Below are 20,612 nucleotides of genomic sequence, written 5' to 3'. Positions count from 1 at the left end.
ATTGATTGGAGATATTAGGCTTTTATCTTCTTTAGTGGTTTTTAAAATATGACCTCTTTTTGTTTTGGTTTTTTTTTTTGTTTGCTTTTTTTTTTTAATAATAGCTCAGCCACACCCATGTGTCCTTATCTGGACTCTAGGGTTGTCTGGCTGACCCTGAGCCATAATATTTGTGCAGTTTATGAAATGTCCAGACTGCTGCATCTGATTGTGTTCATTAAGTCAAGCTAATTACCAGCCAATTGAAGTGAGGTAGACAACAAACAACCAACCCTAATCTCTCTCTGCCCCCCCATTCCCCCCACCAATGCCTCCTGGGGACGTGGAACCATCCCACATCCCCTTACTAGTCACCATTTATAACTTCAGTTGATTCCTGTGAATTGCAGTGGCACACAATTTCTCTCTGTGGTAACATGAACAGGAACAAGCCTTCCTCATGTATCATGTTCAGAAATAGTGTTACTGCATCAGGTACTGAACTGTGTAGATACGAACCCTCAGAAAAGTCAGGAAAAGAATCTGATCTCTGGGCTAGAGCGCAAGAAGTGTCACTGAAAAAGAAAAAAACAAGTGATATTGGCTTTTTGTATTCTGCTCTAGAGAGATCGCTACTGAATTCACTTGTGGTGTGTGCATTATGTGAGAAATGCATGCAGCTCAATCTATTACCCAGGAATGCATTAAGACATCATTCAATCACAGCCTAGTGGTGTCCATATGAAGACATGATATTTGATGGGGGATGTGCTAGATTTTCAGGGACCTGAGAAGCAAGACTAGTCATCCTTCCTGAGCTATGCACAGGCCAGGCAGGAGGTATGGATTTGCTGTGGAGGTTTTGATGTAAGTTACTTGGGCCTGTATAAGCACGAAGCTGACTTATGCGGCCAAAGCTCTGCTTCTTGTTTTTAAAATCTGTGACTTTATTAAAAAAAAACACCCACATTTTAAATTTACCAACTTTGAAGAAGATAATGTTATCCCGTTGCTATCTTTATCTGTGGAAACTACTTGTTCCTTGAAAAAATTATTGGTCAGCATGACAAAATATATGAAATAAACACACTTATACACTTGCTTTGCTCTTCCCCAGCTCTGTGGAATAATATTCTAGTTTGACTGGGTCCAGGTGTGTTAAATATCCCACTTTAGTTGAATCTTGGAGTGACATGGATGTCTTATTGTCTTTGTTTCCTTGGGAGTCCACAGGGTTTCATTTGCTTCAGCTTACTTTCCCTCACTAAGGACTCACCACTGTTACAGGAAAGGATGATGTGAAATTCATGTAGTGCATTCTCACCCTGGGTGAGCAGCCAGAAGGCACTGTAATGAATAACTCTACCCGCTTTGATCTCAAACTGTTTTAAGTTTTAGTAAGTTATTCCTAGTGGAAACTATATATGTAGATACATATATGTGTGCATAGGTATATGCATGACTATTTCTGATGTATCTGAGTCAGTAAGATTCCTCTCTGTGCTGCAGTCATTTGTCTTAGTCCTGAATTTCTCCTTTTGTTAGTTAAGAAAAAAGCAACGTGGCTCTTCCTATCCAGAAACCAGTCTCTAAAGAAGAGATACACGGAACATTTCCTTGAAGCAGCCCAATGCCTGCAAAATGATATTATACGGCACAACATTACAGGTAAAATCAGATCAGGCTCTCTCCTCCGTCTCTCAAATATGACTTAGACCTCTGTATTCACCAAAGGTAGAATCTATCTCACCTAGCCTGAGACAATAACTAGCCTCCCTTTACAGTCAATGGGGAGAGATAGGAGCTCTTAGGGCATGATTTGAGCTGTGTGAAATGACAGCCATTGGAAAGAGATGAATTGTTCTCCCCAGTACAACCTTTTCTTCGCTGAATCTAGGCAGCTACTTGAGACCTGGACTTCCATGTAGTAGCTGTCTAAATTGAGGTAAGACGAAGCTCGAGCAGATATTTCCCTGTCGTTAATGAATGTAATTTCTTAACATGAATACGGGAAAGTGAAGTGGTTCAAACTTAGGAATTGAATAGAAAAAGGGTTAAAAGATTCTTGGCTGAAGACTATGCTAGTGTGTTAGGCATCTGGGGCACAGAGAGCTATAACAAGGTATTTAGTGGCCTAAGCCAGTAGACAATCATGCTATCTCAAATTACTCTCCACTCTTCTTACCTACACTGATGCTGTATTTGGTCCTTGGAGACAGGGTGAAAATCTGAATTTATCTACTAAAGTTCACAGAGACAAAGAGATACCAGAGAATGAAAGTTGCCCTGACTAAATACCCTTTGATAGTACAGGGGTGGCACATGTAACGCGTAGCTTGAATTCTAGAGTGAATGGTGCTCTGTGACGAGATGCAAATCACATCTGTTTGCCCTGAAAGGGGCAATCAGTGTCAGTGTGTTTGCATGTTATATATCCTCTTTCTGTCTGAGTACTTTGCTGAAGGGTAATTGTTTATAATATTTTCACTTTTTGTCTGAAAGAAGACTAGAAGTGGAAAAGAAAATCAGTTAACTTTTATCCAAAAATCTGGGGTTGCAGAATGAAAAAAATATTTCTTTTTAAGGCAAGTAGAAAAAGTAGCTGTAAACCTGAAATTTATTTCTTATCTGTGTGTACATATCTTCCTATTTTTAGGAATTTCTGTGAATGTTTATCAGCAAGTTGTTTATTTTTCTGAGGGGAATTCCATCTGGCTGAAGGGAGCTGCAAATATGTCTGATGTATCTGACCTAGTGCTTTTTTATGCTGGCTGGGGGAATATTACATCCATCTCAGTGGACTGGCTTTACCAGAGGATATACTTTGTCATGAATGAAAAGGTAGTGTTCTAGGGTTTAAATAATTTCTTATTTAATTTGAACCATTACTGTGATTTATTATAAATGAGAAAATCTGGTTTATACATACATATGCATGTACAAAATATACTTATAGAAATAGATTTTTTACTTTAGTAATACACATTTCAGAGATTTAAATAAGGAGAAAGGCTTGAATATCAGGTCTTATTTAAAGCAAAGAGGCTATATGGAACTCTGGCTCTTTGTCTTATTTTTCTCCTCATAACCAGTATAAGTGACTTTGTTTCTGTTACTTGGTTCTCCATCTATCCTGTTCAGTTCTGATTCTGCTGAAGGAAAGCGGTCAGACAACTAGTTAGTGATTATAATGCCCATTATAACTGGCAAAATATGTTCAAGAAAGAAAGTGTGTCATACCAGCCATGATAGCTCAGATCACAGTTGTTTCAGATTGAGATAAATATGTATATGGCAGCCCGGCACTTGATTTCCTGCTCATAAAACATCAATTTATAATAGTCAGAATTTAGATGTACTTTTGTAGTTCTTTAATGCACAAAGGACTAGAAGGCTGCCCTAAATGGTGAGTAAGGGATTATTTTTCCAGCCTTCTTGCCATGTCTGATTTTTCACTTAACTGCTCAGAGAAGAGGGAGCAGGATAAACAGTGGTGAGAAAAAGATACAAGTGAGCTGTAGACAAACATATTGATGACAGGTATTTCTGAATCCACTGCAGGTTAGGGAATTCTCAGTGTGTCGCTCCCAGGATCAGAGAAGTGCTTCCTTCTCTCTTTTCCCTTCCCTGCTAGATCATTTTCAAGCTACAGTTTGCATATACTCTCTAAATTGGGCTTTAGAGTGAGGATGTTAAGAGAAGGGTGAATGATAGACAGTTCTTTCAGGGTAGGCTGTCATGGATGCATTGCTATTTATGCATAAGTGTTACAGTTAGATGACTGACAACTCAGGACCCCAGAAAGACCTAGGGCTGCCAGAGTGTTTCATTGTCTAGCTCCCCTGAAGGAATCTCAGGTCAGCCTGTCTGCTCATTAGCAAATGCCCTATGAATGGATCACCAGTTTTTCTTCTCATTCCCCAGATACATGTCTGCCATTTAGAGAACTGCACGGAAGCTGAAGACATCACTCCTCTTTATGTGACTTCCCCTAGGAAGGTTATAGCTGATCCCTATAATGGGTAAGTGTCCTTCTTTGAGCACTTGGTGTCAAAGGTGCTATAAAGCTCCTCTCTAATTTTCTTCACTTCACTAATCATCTAGGTTTCTGTTTCAGACTCTTGCCCTACTGAAACAAAAATGCAATTGACAACAAATAGCAAACTACAAAACAATTGGAATGGAAGTGACATCATTTAGTGTTGCTTTCTGCATTTTCTTCCTTGTGGTGTTAGCGGAGGAGATAAAGTATTTCCAATGCAGAACTTTTGTTTACAGATGTTTAGTGCTTTTATGAATATGAAGCTCTATGCATTTTAAATGTCCATGCTCAACACTTCAAGTATTATGGAAGAATATTCTCCAGTAATCTGCCAGCCAAATTCCCAGAAGGTCAAAAGTGATGTATTTAATTTTCCTAGGCTGTATATTAATAGTACCATGAGCATTTTTGTATTGTCTGCAAAAAGACAGGCACATATCTGAGCTGTTAAAATGTTTGTGACTCATCTACAGAGTTCTTGCGCTGTAGTTATTTGGGTCTATTTTACTCCATGGCCAGCTACATATTCTGTCTCCTGGAAGATGGCATATACAAAGCAAACCTTCCACTCTTTACCGGCACCACCTCTACAGCTTCACCAGTAGTGAAAGCCAGTGATCTAAGAGACTTTATGATTGACTTCCAATCTAAGAGACTTATTTTCTTCAACAAAACAGAACAAACCTTTGTGTCAGCTTTTCTTGATGGTTCAGAATTTCACACACTGCGATCACATGTGCCGTTTAATGACATGAAGAGCTTTGTTTATGAGGATAGTACGTTTACTGTCACAGATGGCTCAGCAGTTTTCCATGAAGAAGTCTCTGTGGGGAGTTCTAGCTTCAACGAATACGTTGTTGATTGCAGTTTGGCGTATCCAGAGTACTTTGGCTTTAACAACTTGCTTTTCTATGGGGTATCAACTCAGCCTTTTCCTTTACCAACTCTTCCTCGGCTTGTCATGGCACTATTTGGATTGGACCAAGCTGTGATCAGCTGGAGACCACCAGAACACACTATTGGAACCAGTAAGTTTGGTTGTTTCATCCTGAAATTCCTTTTCTTACCAGAGCAACAACTTCCTGGTTTCCCTTTTCCTGATGCTGGGCTTTGGTGACTTCAATAGCTGATGCTGCTGGAAGATGTGGAATTACCTTGGTTTGAAAAAATAACTCAAGATTTGCGAGTAAAATATCTAAATTGTCTGGCTAAATTAATACAAGTTTAGAGTGGTAAATAATTTGCCATCTACAAGGAATTTTAAGCAAGGCTCCATCTTCAGTATGGTATGGCGTAGGAATAATTTTGGTTGCTGCATGTCAGAGGCATGCTGGCTATTAATCAGCGACTGTGCTACAGTCTCTACATTGTGCGTGTGTCTTTGAACACCAGAAAATTACCTGGTTAGGGAAAATGTTCATTCTTCCAACATCATTCTTCATGAGGGATTGAGCCGCTACCCTTGTCTGGTCCCAGAGCTGGAAAATGTAAATTTTTAATTTATCCCTTACCTAATTCTCCTGATATTGGCACTTTTTAGATGAGTCTTCAATATACAGTTTTCTCAAAGAATGTGTATCTTCTGATACAACCATGCCATCTAATCTGTAACACCACAGTTGTTTACATCTCACAGGTCTATCTGCTTGGCAGAACTGGACCTATGATGTGAAAGTGTCGTCTTTGCAACCATCTGAGGAGGAACGGGTTGTCTCAAACATTAGTGACACTAGGTTTACAATGAAGGAGCTGGCCAGCTTCACAGCATATGAAGTGTCAGTCAGAGCTGTCTCTCCTGCTGGTGAAGGGCCATGGTCCAAGTCATTCAGAGGCACAACTTTAGAAGAAGGTGAGAATTCCTTTGCCATCCAGGAGAAATGAAGAACAGGTTATGCATACAGCTTTCCACCTGGTGAGGCCCAGGCTCTGGGTAAAGACTGCAAGATGAATGGCAAAAAAAAGGATTGTCCTAGAAATATTAAATGATATAGTTTCAGTAAATTTGCTTTGTTACAATAGTAAGATTCTCAAGTGAGTCCTTGTTGGTGTGGACAAACGCTGTCTTCTTTCTCTGTCAGCTGAAGAAGAACCGTATATTTTGGCAGTGGGGACTGAAGGGCTCTGGAAGCAGCAGTTGGATAGCTATGGGCCAGGAGAACTCCTGTATTCTCACATGAGAAATGTTTCAGGTGAACACTACACAAACTGCATGATACTGTTACAGAATTATTGGCATTTACTGGTTGTCCATAAGTTTCATCAACCAAACTGAAAGACAAAAGCTTTCATTGCAGCAATCTGTACTTGAATGCAATGTGGTACAGTGAAGCAGCTTCGCTATGCCAAGCCTCTGTATCCATCCTCTTTCTTCTACTTTATGGATCAAATTAATCCTTAGTGAATCCCTACTGACACCACCACAGCTACAGCAGAGGTAGAATCAACTCTCTGAATGAAACACATAGTTCTATCTCCAGCATCCCAATACATGCCATATATTTACAATCATCAGGTCTATCTATATACTATGTATATATATATATGTATACATCATATACCTATAAGAAAGTATCTGTCTTCATGTTAACTAAGCCTGACTGTTTGCTTGAATTGATTTTTAAAAATCTGAAGTACATGGATAACTTTTATTGTTCAAAAAATAACGCGTTTTATTTGCATGTTTAAGGAATGCTTAATGTTTTCCCTTTTTTCTTCAAGACCTCGACTGGTATAATGGCAGTCTTTATTGGATTAGTTCCATGGCAGAAGTTCAGATCTGGTCACTGAACAAAAGAGAGGGTACCACTGAGAATACTTATGTGTCCGACATCAGAAATGCAAGAGTGCTGGCCTTCGAATGGTTGGGTCAATTCTTGTACTGGGCTGGCAAAGCAAATACGGTAGGTATAGTTGCATTTCTTTAAAGGGAAAAAACCAAATCCTAAATTCAATAAGAAAGGCTGTAAAACAATATTTCAGAAGATAATCCTTACTTCTTGCAACTTCAGATTCATTTGGACCTTTGCTATAATAGTGTAGAACAAGGAGGCCTTTCTTGTGTGATTTTCCAGAGTTATACAAGAATTTGGGCTAAAATCACAGTCACAGAATCACCAGGTTGGAAAAGACACACAGGATCATCAAGTCCAACCATTCCTATCAATCACTAAACCATTCCCCTCAGCACCTCATCCACCCATCCTTTAAACACCTCCAGGGATAGTGACCCAACCACCTCCCTGGGCAGCCCGTTCCAGTGCCCAATGACCCTTTCCATAAAAAAATTTTTCCTGATGTCGAGCCTGAGCCTCTCCTGGTGGAACTTGAGGCCATTCCCTCTCGTCCTGTCCCCTGTCACTTGGGAGAAGAGGCCAGCTTTCTCTTCTCCACAACCTCCTTTCAGGTAGTTGTAGAGAGCAATGAGGTCTCCCCTCTAGGCTAAACAACCCCAGGTCTCTCAGTTGCTCACAGGTCTAATGTTCACTAATATTCACTACTGCAGGACACTGAACTCTGAGTACATAACAGGCAAATCAAACATGCTATCAACAGTTTTGTTGGATTCAACATTGTAAAAGTAAGTGAGAATAGTGAAAATAAAGGCTGCCAAGTTGATCTCAGCTAAGAAGTAGATGGATGTTGTTTTAATCCTTATATATGCAGAAAATTTCATAAAATTTGTTTACACAGAGATTTTCAAGAATGGCCTCTGTACTATGATCTTTTTTCAGAACACTGCAGATAAAAAAAATAATTACAGTTGCACTTCATACTCTCTCATATCAGGAACATTGACATGTGAATTATTTAAAAAGTATCTGACTTCAAAATTGCAGTGCTAATTTATGCAGTGCCATCAAACCATGCCTTTCATTTCTTGTAAGTGCAAAGTCAGAAGCTGTTTTAAAAACTGGAGCTAGAAGGCCAGATTTCACACTGCCTTGCACCCTCATTTACACTTGTGAATAGTGAATAGGAAGTGGGTGAGAAACTCTGTCAGACAGAAAGCTGCCAAAAAAAAAATTAGGAAGGGAAAAGAAAGAGAAAATCAGAAGGGCTAAAGCCCAACTAGAGCTTAGACTGGCCAATTCTGTGGAAGACAATGAAAAAATCCTTGTACAAATCTATCGACAACAAAAAGAGGGCCAAAGAGAATCTTCATCGTTTACTGGATGCAGGGGGAAAAATAGTGACAAAGAATGAGGATGAGGCTGAGGTAGTCAATGCGTTCTTTGCCTCAGTCTTTAATAGTAAGGTCAGATGTTCTCTGGGTACTCAGCCTCCTGAGCCAGAAGACAGGGAGAGACAGCAGAACAAAGCTTCAATGATCTAAGAAGAAATGGTTAGAGACCTGCTTGGCCAATTAGATATTCACAAGTCTACGGAGCCAGATGAGATCCACCAAAGGGTATTATGGGAGCTGGTGGAGGGGCTTATCAACCCATTTCCATAATTTACCAGCAGTCTTGGCTGACTGGGGAAATTCCACTTGACTGGAGGCTGGTAGATATTATACCTGTTTACAGAAAGGGTCAGAGGAAGGTTCCAGGAAACTACTGGCCTGTCAGTCTGACCTCAGTGCCAGGGGAAGTCATGGAGCAGGTCATCTTGAGTTCTTATCACACAGCACACACGAGACAATCAGGTGATCAGGCCCAGTCAACGTGGGTTTATGAAAGGCAGGTCCTGACAAACTAACCTGATCTTCTATGACAAGGTGACCTGCTTAATGAATGAGGGAAAGACTATGAAGGTAGTATACTTGGAATTCAGTAAGACCTTTGACACAGTTTCTCACAGCATTCTGCTTGAGAAACTGTCAGCCTCTGGCCTGGACAGGTGCACACTCTCCTGGGTGGAAAACTGGTTGGATGGCCGGGTGCAGAGAGTGGTGGGAAATGCGTTAAATCCAGCTGGAGGCCAGTGACAAGTGGGGTTCCCCAGGGCTCAGTGCTTTATCAATGATCTGGAAGAGGGAATTGAATGTATTCTTAGTAAGTTCATGGATGATACTAAGCTGGGTGAAAGTGTTGATCTGCTTGAGGGTAGGGAGGCAGTACAGAGGGATCTGACCGGGCTGGATCAATGGGCTGAGGCCAATGGGATGAAGTTTGACAAAGCCAAGTGCTGGGTCCTGAACCTGGGACACAGCAACCCTGTGTAGTGCTACAGGACTAGGGAAGAGTGGCTGGAAAGCTGACTGGAGGAGAAGGACCTGGGGGTGTTTGTTGACAATTAGCTGAGCATGAGCCAGCAGTGTGCCCAGGTGGCCAAGAAGGTCAACAACATCTTGGTCTGTATCAGAAATGCCATGGTCAGCAGGTCCAAGTTGGTGATTCTGCCCCTGTACTCAGCACTGGTGAGACTGCACATCAAATATTGTGTTCAGTTCTGAGCCCCTCACTACAAGAAGGATGTTGAGGCTCTGGAGCCTGTCCAGAGAAGGGCAATGATGCTGGTGAAGGGGCTGGACTCTTACAAAGAACAGTTGAGGGAACAGGGATTGTTTAGCCTTGAGAAGAGGAGGCTGAAGGGAGATCTTATTGCTCTCTACAACTACCTGAAAGGAGATTGTAGAGAACAGGGAGCTGGCCTCTTCTCCCAAGTGACAGGGGACAGGACGAGGGGGAATGGCCTCAAGCTGTGCCAGGGAAGGTTCAGATTGGGCATTAGGAATAATTTCTTTATCAAAAGGGTTATCAAGCATTGGAAGAGGCTGCCCAGGAAGTTGATTGAGTCATCATCCCCAGAAGAGTTTAAAAGATGGGTAGATTAAGTGCTTAGGGATATGATTTAGTAGTGGACAAGTACAGCCAGAGTTGATCTCAGAGGTCTTTTCCAATCTAGTGATTCTATGATTCTACGGTTCAAAACTGGGAAAGTCACTTGCGTATATTCAGTTGATCATGGCTGATGATTTAGAAGTGATGCTAAAACCAGTTCTTTCGTCCCTAGATCTACAGAAAATCACTGCTGGGAGGCCGTATGGATATTGTGTTTCATGCTACGTTGCCAGTGAAGGATCTAGTAGTGGATTCAGTAAATGGCTATTTGTACTGGGCCACAATATATTCAGTGGAGAGTGCGAGACTGAATGGAGGAGAGCATCTTATGTTACAAGAGCACCTACAGTTTTCTGGTAAAAAGGTGACTGAGTTTGAAGTTTTTTTTTATTTGAAGTGTGCTTTAGTGGTTACATTTCTTGAATATAGTCATTGTTCGCCATTGTCGATATCACTGTATTATAACCAGAAAAATAACATAATTTCCTTGCAATATTGTTATATCATTTCAAGAACAAGGTAAGAATTAAATGATGTAATAACTGTACAGAAACTTCAGCCTGTAATTCTAAAGTCAGACCCTTGCAACAAAATATGACGTTAAATATGTCCTTGTAGTTGTAATGTTCTCCTATCCTCTCTTCTCCTCTCCAAAAGGCAGTTAACATTCAGAAAGGCTAGCCAAACTCACAATTCCTTGTTATACTCATGAGTGTTGGTGGAGGAAATGAAAAGCTGGTTTTGGTGTGGTACCTGCTATAATTGTAGAACTAAATGCAGAAGAACTGAAAAATTTTTGTTACATGTAGCAAGAGACGGCTGTGCTGCAAAGGTTCACTTTATTTTCCACACCTCTTCACCTGGTGTGGACTGTTTTCATGGGAAGTTATGTGATGTCCAAGCTCAACATCACACTTAACGCTTTTTGCAGATCTTCTGGATGATCTTTTGCAAGGGACTGACAATTTACAGTTTATTCTAAGTTGTAAAAGTCACCTTCCTCGCCTTTCCCTTTTATTTCACTACCTGTTTCTCTGAAGTGCCACATGCTAGCCTTATTTTTCTTGTTCCTGTTTTCAAGAACCTTGGCAGCAATAAGACTGCGTGTCTGCTCCTGTCATTTCTTTTTCTGCACCTCTTTCTATGTCAGTGATACCAGCCTTCAACCATCCACTCATTCACACCTCCTACAAACATCTCTCCTTCTTCTATGTTGCCCCTACTCTATGTTGTGACTCCCTGAACTCATCCTCCTGCTGTGATGTCTACAGGAAAAAAGCCAAGTAAAAATGTCTAGATTGAGCAGTGACCAGTTATAGCTGACATATCACAGAATCATTAGGGCATTAGGGTGGAAAAGGCCCACTGGATCGTTGAGTCCAACCATTCCTGTCAACCACCAAACCATGCCCCTCGGCACCTCATCCACCCGTCCTTTAAATACTTCCAGGGATGGTGACTCAACCACCTCCCTAGGCAGCCTGTTCCAGTGCCCAGTGACCCTTTCCATGAAAAATTTTTTTCTGATATCCAGCCTGAACCTCCCCTGGTGGAGCTTGAGGCCATTTCCTCTCATCCTGTCCCCTGTCACCTGGGAGAAGAGGCCAGCACCCTCCTCTCTTACAACCTCCTTTCAGGTAGTTGTAGAGAGCAATAACGTCTCTCCTCAGGCTTCTCTTCTCTTAGCTAAACAACCTCAATTTCCTCAGCTGCTCCTTATAAGACTTGTTCTCCAGCCCCTTCACCAGCTTCATTGCTCTTCTCTGGACACACTTCAGAGCCTCAACATCCTTCTTGTGGTGAGGGGCCCAGAACTGAACACAGTATTCAAGAAGCGGTCTCACCAGTGCTGAGTACAGAGGGAGAATAACCTCCCTGGACCTGCTGGTCACACCGTTTCTGATACAAGCCAAGATACCATTGGCCTTCTTGGCCACCTGGGCACACTGCTGGCTCATGTTCAGTCGGCTGTCAACCAACACCCCCAGGTCCTTCTCCTCCAGGAAGCTTTTCAGCTACTCTTCCCCAAGCCTGTAGCAGTACACAAGGTTGTTTTGCCCCAAGTGTAGGACCCGGCATTTGGCCTTGTTAAACCTCATGCCATTGGACTCTGCCCAGCGGTCCAGCCTGTTCCGATCCCTCTGCAGAGCCTCCCTACCCTCCAGCAGATCAACACTTCCACCCAGATTAGTGTCATCCGCAAACTTGCTAAGGGTGCCCTCAATGCCTTCATCCAGGTCATTGATGAAGACATTGAACAGGGCTGGACCCAGCACTGAGCCCTGGCGAACCCCACTTGTCACTGGCCTCCAGCTGGATTTCACACCATTTCCCACCACTCTCTGGGCTCGGCCATCCAACCAGTTTTCCACCCAGGAGAGTGTGCGCCTGTCCAGGCCAGAGGCTGACAGTTTCCAAAGCAGAATGCTGTGAGAAACTGTGTCAAAGGCTTTACTGAAGTCCAGGAAGACCACATCCACAGACTTTCCCTCGTCCAGTAGGTGGGTCATTTTGTCACAGAAGGCGATCAGGTTAGTTTGGCAAGACCTGCCTTTCATGAACCCATGTTGACTGGGCCTGATCACCCGGTTCTCCTGCATATGCTTCATGATAGCACTCAAGATCACCTGCTCCATGACTTTTCCCAGCACTGGGGTCAGACTGACAGGCCTGTAGTTCCCTCGGTCCTCCCTGCGACCCTTCTTGTAGATGGGCACAACATCAGCCAGCCTCCAGTCCAGTGGGACTTCCCCAGTCTTCCAGGACTGTTGGAAGATGACGGAAAGGGGTTTGGCCAGCACATCGACCAGCTCCCTCAATAATCTTGGGTGGATCCCATCTGGCCCCATCGACTTGTGGGTGTCTAGCTGGGCAAGCAAGTCTCCAACCACCTCCTCTTGGATCATGGGAGCCTTGTTCTGCTCCTCTAACTCCTGGGTATGTACACATAAGGGATAACTTCCCTTACTATTAAAGACTGAGGAAAAGAAGGCATTAAGTACCTCAGCTTTGTCCCCATCCTTTGTCACAGTTGTTCCATTTGCATCCAATAGGGACTGAATATTCTCCCTGGTCCTCCTTCTGTTGTTAATGTATTTATAAAAAGATTTTTTGTTATCTTTCACCGACACTTGGGTTTTTTTTTGTATTAAATTAACACCCCAAATAAACCCACCAGAAATAAAGGACAGTATAACATTCTTTAATGGTGGAATTCTGGAGCTATTTACTGATGGTCACTACTGTGCCATGAAAACATGCAAATATATGTTTGCACAACCAGTAACATACATCTTGCTTGCATAGTGGAGTCCTTTATCCTGAAAAGGAATACTTCTTACCTCAATATTAAAACATATGTACTAGTTAATTGTTACCCAACAGTTAGAGCATGTTGTCTGCATATCTGGTTCTTACGGGTATTTACTAGCATTTTTTCTAATAAAGAACTGCTGCTCAGCTGCTCGGTGCAGGATCTTCAGCAGTGTATAGCTCTACCTCCTTTTAGCTTGAAATCTGAGTGAAAGGAATAGAAGAGACTACTACAGAGACAACAAGTTTCCTAAACAAAAATGAAGACACAGCTTTTAAAGTCTAATTTCTTTGGCAGGAAACAGATCCTTTTATGACAAATATTTTTTTTTTTCAATCAGTTGTTTAGCTTAGCTTGTGCATGTTGTCATAGCTTGTTTAATTTTGGCAGAGCTACTCTGATTTACTCCAGCGTAGGATCTGGCATAGAATTTCTAAATTAGTTAGTAAGTTATTTACACTGTACAATACGTCTGGGAAAAAAAGTAATTTATAGGGGAGCAGAAAAGTACATTGAACACAGGAGGAGACATGATCCTCTTGGTGTGGCCTCTTAATATTTCTATTGGAGGGGTATTTCAAAGAGATAAATGCATGTTGCATCTTATGATGTGCAGTTATATTATACAATCACTAATCTATTTTGTGGCCAGAGAACAATACCTCTCTTGAGATGGAAGTTTGTCAATTGTTGAAGCAAAAAAAGGTGTTAAATTACTGCCTATCTCCTGAATATGAATAGTACAAATATTTCTTTGCCTTTTATTAGTGGGGATACAGGGATCAGAAGAAAGAAGACAAGCACGTCTGTGGGAAAATGTAATAGTTGGAGGAAAAAAAAGTGGGGCAAAGAAAGAAGATCCAAATGTTCAGAAAAGCAAGGTAGATTCAGGAATATGTCATCTATTGTTCAGCATGGCAGGAAGAGTAGGTCAATGGGATAAATTATAACATGTTTTACTAAACGTACACTCAGGCACATACAGACTGTAAGATATTTTTAACAGGAAAACCTACAGGAGCAATCATTCAAACCTTGATTTTCTGACATACAATGTCAACAGAAATATGTCAAGAATGTGGTTACATAAGGACCAGCAGACAACTAAGTGATATGGAATTTGCTTTCCTGTCATCATCTTCTGCAGTTTCTTAATAAAGAGTTAAAAAAAAAATAAAGGTGGCTCCACATACATCCATAATGGAAATTTAAGCTTATGAAATAATAGCTACAACTAGTGTTTGGATGAGAAGTTTGAGAGCTGATCGAAAACATGTTCAGAGGGGCCCCTAACAACTTGTAAGCTGTGCTAATGGCATGACATAGGCTGAACTTGATAACATTTAGCAGAGCAATTTGTGAAACAAACCCTTTGTTACTCACTGAACAGATTATTAGAAATCAGAACAGATGTCCGATTTCTATTATTTTTGCATATGGTATTGAATCTGTTTACTACAAATGCAAGAAAACTCTATTTTGAATACTAGATCCTTTTATATAAAAAAATCTTGCACCTAGTTTAGATGAAGATGAAATAGTAAAGTAATGAACACAAAGATTCTTTCATTTCTCCCCTAACATTTATTTAGTAATAATTGATGTACCAAAATGTAAATATTTGGATTTTCTGTTTAAACAAATGCATCAATAAGAATGTTCCATAAATAATGAAATACATTAGATATTCTATGCATCCGCATATCAAAGCTAGAAAACAAACCCAAAAGATATGAAATGCTTCTTTCAAAAAGTGATTCTGAATTTCTGACTGGGTATCCACGAACTGTTTCTGACAAGGAATATTAAAATACCAAAGTTGTCCTGGACATTTTGATAGGTAGTTCCTTGATACACTTGATACACTACTGCTATCATATCTGAAGCACTCTGACACTCCAGGGATGCCAGGTGTGACAGATGATCTTAAAATGTTATCTAGAAAAACATCAGCTACTATAAATAGGTGTCCACCAAGGGCCTCATTATTTCCTAGTGTTACTTCTTTCTGTGTTAGAATAAATGTTCACAGTAGTAATATTATTTTTGCCAATACTCATAACACTGTCTATAAAACAGTTATGCCTAAGGGCTCTACCTCAGAGGTAAAGGTATGTTTAAATTGCCATTTGGATTTTTTTTTTCTTAGATGATTGGCTTAACTTTGGATTATACCTATGGTTTTCTTTACTGGCTTGTGCAAGATAGCCTATGTTTGAACCTATACAGAGTTTCTCTTTGCAAGGAGGGGTAAGTAAATCTGTACCTGAGGTAAGAAAGTCTGTATTTTCTAGTTTTTGTGATACTCTTTAAAAAAAAATTCTGTCCAAAGCTGGGCATACTCGTTACTAATCTAACAACAAACAAAATAAGACCTAATGTTCACACCTAGTTGACGGCAAATGCGTGTTGAAATGGTTGTTAGCACGCTTTTACAGTGACAGAAACAAAGTATGAATGCTCAACTCAACTGAGGTCATACTCATCAATTTGTAGACTTAGCTTTAGGAAATAATTGCAGTTTATTGTCTATTTTATCTCGGCGTTTACAACAGCTGACAGTTTTCAAGTGCCTAGAGCTGTAACTTGTTAATCTTGCATGGAATTTAGGATTTGAAATGACACCAGTTTCTCACCTGAGCAATCAGCACTCAGCAAGCTTTCCTCTTGATCATCCTGAGCATGAAATGTCTTCATTATTCCTGAAAGGCAAAGTTTAAAAAAAACCCAAATATAACCATGGTCGGCTTGACTACATACCAGAATGGCAATTTGTTCTGTCAGTGCCAAGTGCATAAGGAAGGGCAGCTCATGAAACCGTATTTTTTTTTTCTTTTCATAAACCTAATTAAACAATATCTGTATTTACATGTAGACATGATAGTAAAGGTTGGCTTTGTGTGGAATCAGCTGAATTCTCTGATTGATTTTAGACTTGGTATGATTAACAGTAAACATTTACAGAATCAAAATATGTTGATTAGTTTTAGCTGGAACATGCAGCTCCACTGTCAACCAATTGACAGTCATAAATTGTTGCTCCTGGCATGCCAGCTAGGAAGATTAGAAGTAATCCATCCTAATAGACCTGATGGTGTGTCAAATTTGTTTTGGATAGCACATGTCTAAGCTGAAAGACATTTCTGAAATAGCAAAATGATGCCTCTTACAACATATTTAATCTCTTGCCCAGAAAATAAATTTGGGCCAAAAAAGACTTGTGAATTTTGACATAAAAAATAACAAGACCAATTAAATCATCAGCAATGCCAGTAGAGGAAAATGTTTAATAGAGTTTAATATAAAATGGAAGGTTATCAAATAAACTAGCAGGGTCACAATTATCTGGGGACCTTCTGTAACAAAGTAGAATGAATCTCATGCCGTGAAGTAGACTTCGCTGTTTCAGTGGAGTTGCTGAGAAAAGGTGGGATGATTTTTCAACATACTCAATTTTCTACGTCTGTACATCAGAATATTAAGCCATTATAGAATGGCTTAATAATTCTAATATTTTTTTTCTAATGAAATCAAGGAAACGAAGGCTTCATTTTACAGGTGTTTCTGCAATGTTTCATTTGGAAAAAAGGTTGTGCTGTAGAGAACTTAAAGAAAAATTTTGAATCATTTTTACCTCCTATATAAGAATTTGAATGAGGAGAAACTTATTGATGTGTCAAATATTGTTCTCTCTACATGTGGTTTTTTCAGTTTGCTAATTTTATTTGTGTTTTCACAGTTGTGGTAATACCGTTGTCACAGAATTTGCAGCATGGAGCGCTTCAGATATATCTCAGGATGCACTAGAGTACTACAGTGGTCGTCTGTTCTGGATTAATAGTCTCCAGTTCATTACAACTCAGGAAGTCAACCAGAGCCTTAGCATTCCCTTCTCACAACCAGCAGAATTTGCAGCCTTTACCCTTGTTCACACATCACTTAAACCTTTGCCAGGTACATTATTTTCTATATCTAAACCCCTCAGTAAAGATATTCACTGCCAGTCTGCAAGTCTTCATTCTTGAAGTTATTTAGTCTTTTGACAAAAGATAAGAATAACAGCAAGTTATTAATAAATATATCAGGCTATACCTGGATAATGTGCTACTATAGATGCTAATGGGTATGGCTAAAAGGGACGCATGGGGTTGTTATTCATTCTTACAGGATTTTCCATAGTACTTCAATATTCTAAGTAAGATTTGAGAAGTCTACCTATTGCTCATATTCTTTACATTATTATAGTTTCTTCTACTCTTTATGGACAGAAAATTTCTCTTCTACACCTGAAGTGATTCCAGATTCAGTGCCAGAGTCTTCTTTCAGGATTAAAGGAAATTCTTCAAGTTTTCACATCACTTGGAGTGCTTCCACAAATGTGCAATGGGGAACTGTCTTTTATTGTGTGGGATCAAAAGCTCTACAAGTAAGAATATTCATGCAATCACTCCTTATTATTTATATGTATTACTGCATCTACTTGATGATCTAACTATTTTTAAACAGAAATAATTTGTTTCTTCTCCAGCACTTACAAATTAGCCAAGCAACTAAACTAATCTGGAAATATAAAGCAAGTTGTCCTGTTTCTCTGACATAAGAGGCCAGAATGGGAGGAACATGGGTTTAGCACTAGCTCTGGGCTAGTTACTGAGGTGTGAAGTGTGGGTGAGGAGCTCCCAGTGCTCAAAATATGAGAAAGCCTTTCACAGTAAGCCAGACAGAAGTGTTCTCTGAGCTGCCAGAGGGACAACCTTTGTCTGAATGTGAAATATAGGCTTCATCTGCACTAATTTTAGCACGCTTGGCAAGCTGTACTTAAATTAAAAGGGCAGATTGCTAGCATATTGCTATGCATTGCTACAGTGCCACAGAAACTGGTGAAACAATGATCACTCACAGGAAGAAAAGTTGTGTCTTGAATTATTTGACCAGCTTGGTGAGGGGAATTTTGGAAAACTGAAAGCCTTTCTGAGAGAGAAAAGATGTTTTGTTTTATTTTATTCTATTTCCTTCACAGTCTTTGGAGAATGAACGGTGTCTCCATCCGCACAATTTGACAGTGCCCTCCTACCGAGTTGATCGGCTGGAACCATTTGCAGTCTTTGATTTTACTGTCACTCCATACACATACTGGGACAAGGCACCAACAACATTCGTATTCCTTCGAGCCCCTGAAGGAGGTACCACTATTTTTAATCCCCTTCCTCACCTGTAATGGGTACTGGGACGAGGTCTCTGTCAGCAAGTAAAACCCTGGAGAGGAATGAGCAGCTTTCAGGGCTAATCAGCAGAGTTACAAAGACATGTTCTTCAATATCTTTGGCAATTATCTACTACACACATAAGTGTGTATGTCTGCAGAAAGAGTTTGAAACAGAAAATGCATGACAATATATCCACCACATGCCCAAGACTATGAGCAAGCAAGAAAGATTGAGATTCATTACAATAGCCACAAAAGACTACATGCAATATATTAAACCAATTCTTAAGTTTTCAATAAAGGTTATACTCTTATTTTCTACTTCAATGTTTATTTTTGCACTTATGCAGATCAAGGTTAAGTCAGCTAAAATATAGTACTGTGTGACCTGAGCTCTGAGAAACCTTATGAGCTGCAGTAAATTGTGAAGTGGCTAGGAGGGAGGACAGAGTACCCTTGGTATTGTGGAAATTCTTGCAGTTGCACTGTTACCTACAGGATTTGGCTAAATACGTATGTCCTAGTCTGAATACAGGAGTGCATTTGTCTCTGTTTATGCAGCTTATTTTTTGCCAAGCAAGTTAAAATCAGATACCTACACACCACTGAAAAAGAGAAAGGAATTATCATAAAGTTTTAGACACTCTTCTCCTATTTACACTGGTAGCTATCTGTCTCTGTCAGCATTGAGGTTCTAAAGCTCAGGCTCAAAGGTATAAGTATTAGTTATGAAATAGAGTTTGTATTTTAATAGGAGTACTTGCTCTGTGTCTTTTATCTTTTTTTTTTTTAATTCAGTTCCTTCAGCCCCTACAAATCCTAGAATATTTGTGTTACAAAATAACCTACAAAAAAGTGATGAGAAAGTCCTTGTGGAGTTCAGGTGGAACAGGCCTGAAAGGGACAATGGAATATTAACACAATTCAGGGTTTACTATCAACTATTAAGTCAGAAAGGCACTGCTGACTTTCTCACGGAGTGGAACGTGAGCAACGTCAAACCCACCCTGATGCTCTTTTCTCTCAGGGATATGCTTCCTGGCCTCACAGTAAGGTTTCAGGTATGAAGAATTACTGAGCTTATCTTGTGCTAGATGGTAGATGTTATCAGTGAAGCCTGACATGTATGCTTAGGGCTTGGAGCAAGAACTTGCGGCTTCTCCTTGTGGAACTTCTGACTCACTGACTCATCTTTGGATATCTGACTTAACCTTTCTACATATTGTATTGTTCAGTAAACAAGGTGCAAAACAATACTGCAATATTATACGGGTTTGGTGAGGCCCAAAACAAACTCTTGTAGAGGTCTCCCAAAGCCACTGCTAAAAGCTGCAAGTCAAACACAGATTCTGCTGAGCTGGTGGAGGATAACAGGCTATTAAAATGGGGCCACAGATCAAGAGAAATTCCACTGGTGGAGAAATGAAGGACTGTCCTGGCTTCCAAAAAAAGAGATTTCAGTATTAAAACTTTTCAAGAGGTGATGTTTTCGTTGCAATAAAAGGTTTGGGACACACAGAATGTGTGCTTGAAAGACAAGTTAAAAACACGAGAACATGTAGTATGCCAGGTGCTGATGGGAAAGAACAACATGCTGGTTGCAACGTCAATCAACAATAGGAACTGCTCCAGCCTGGGGAAGGAGACAAGACAGTCTGCTGTCCTTTGAGCCCTAACTGGCAGATGCAGCATGAATTGTTACTCTTTGGGACATTGGTTAAAATTATCTTCATAGCCACGGTCCAACCTTGAATGTAGCCTTTGAACTTACCAGCTCAGCCTTAGGTCAGATAGAGCAGATGCATATGTTCCTAGCTCAGCGGCCAGGGGATCTGATTCTAGTTTTGCCATTAATTATGACTTTACAGGCTCTCAAATGCAATTATTTATGTTGCTTCTTAATGCGTGTTACAATCTCCTGTCCTACAGGTGCAAGCCTTCACCTCTGTTGGTCCAGGACCTTTATCTGACATAGCAGAGAGGAATTCATCAGGTATGGAAGAGCTAGATGCCATTTCATGGTTTATGAGTAATAGCTGATGGAATCAACAATACGGGAAATCAGTAATCTGATAAATAGTCTCCAGCACTTTATGACATTTGTTCCACCCTACAGTAGACAGGAGAGAGGAAGTAATTTATTAAATGATTAACACATTTCTTATCATTAGATTACATTTCAGGAATTTCAATTCTTTCCTCAAAACTATGCTATATTAACTTTTCTAGGCAACCTCTGGAAAGCATGGAACAGCAGTCTTTGTAATCGGCATACTGCTAGAGATCATA

The 20,612-nt window shown here is 40.3% G+C and overlaps 1 protein-coding gene across 1 annotated transcript in view; it reads left to right on the top strand.

The window, feature by feature from the left end:
* Window positions 1-20,612, top strand: part of ROS1 (ROS proto-oncogene 1, receptor tyrosine kinase) — a 78,844-nt gene that overhangs the window by 11,661 nt on the left and 46,571 nt on the right. Inside the window, exons 10-23 of the mRNA XM_069851755.1 lie at window positions 1,525-1,647; window positions 2,636-2,820; window positions 3,904-4,001; window positions 4,541-5,049; window positions 5,658-5,870; window positions 6,100-6,210; window positions 6,740-6,921; window positions 9,977-10,168; window positions 15,267-15,367; window positions 16,857-17,071; window positions 17,386-17,543; window positions 18,138-18,300; window positions 19,122-19,384; window positions 20,253-20,316. Coding sequence (XP_069707856.1) covers window positions 1,525-1,647; window positions 2,636-2,820; window positions 3,904-4,001; window positions 4,541-5,049; window positions 5,658-5,870; window positions 6,100-6,210; window positions 6,740-6,921; window positions 9,977-10,168; window positions 15,267-15,367; window positions 16,857-17,071; window positions 17,386-17,543; window positions 18,138-18,300; window positions 19,122-19,384; window positions 20,253-20,316 — 2,577 coding nt within the window. The remainder of the gene's footprint in view (window positions 1-1,524; window positions 1,648-2,635; window positions 2,821-3,903; window positions 4,002-4,540; window positions 5,050-5,657; window positions 5,871-6,099; window positions 6,211-6,739; window positions 6,922-9,976; window positions 10,169-15,266; window positions 15,368-16,856; window positions 17,072-17,385; window positions 17,544-18,137; window positions 18,301-19,121; window positions 19,385-20,252; window positions 20,317-20,612) is intronic.

The sequence above is a fragment of the Phaenicophaeus curvirostris genome, chromosome 2 (assembly GCF_032191515.1).
Source record: "Phaenicophaeus curvirostris isolate KB17595 chromosome 2, BPBGC_Pcur_1.0, whole genome shotgun sequence".
Classification (NCBI taxonomy): domain Eukaryota; kingdom Metazoa; phylum Chordata; class Aves; order Cuculiformes; family Cuculidae; genus Phaenicophaeus; species Phaenicophaeus curvirostris.
Note: the sequence above shows the minus strand (reverse complement) of the source record. Positions and strands in the feature narration are given on the sequence as shown.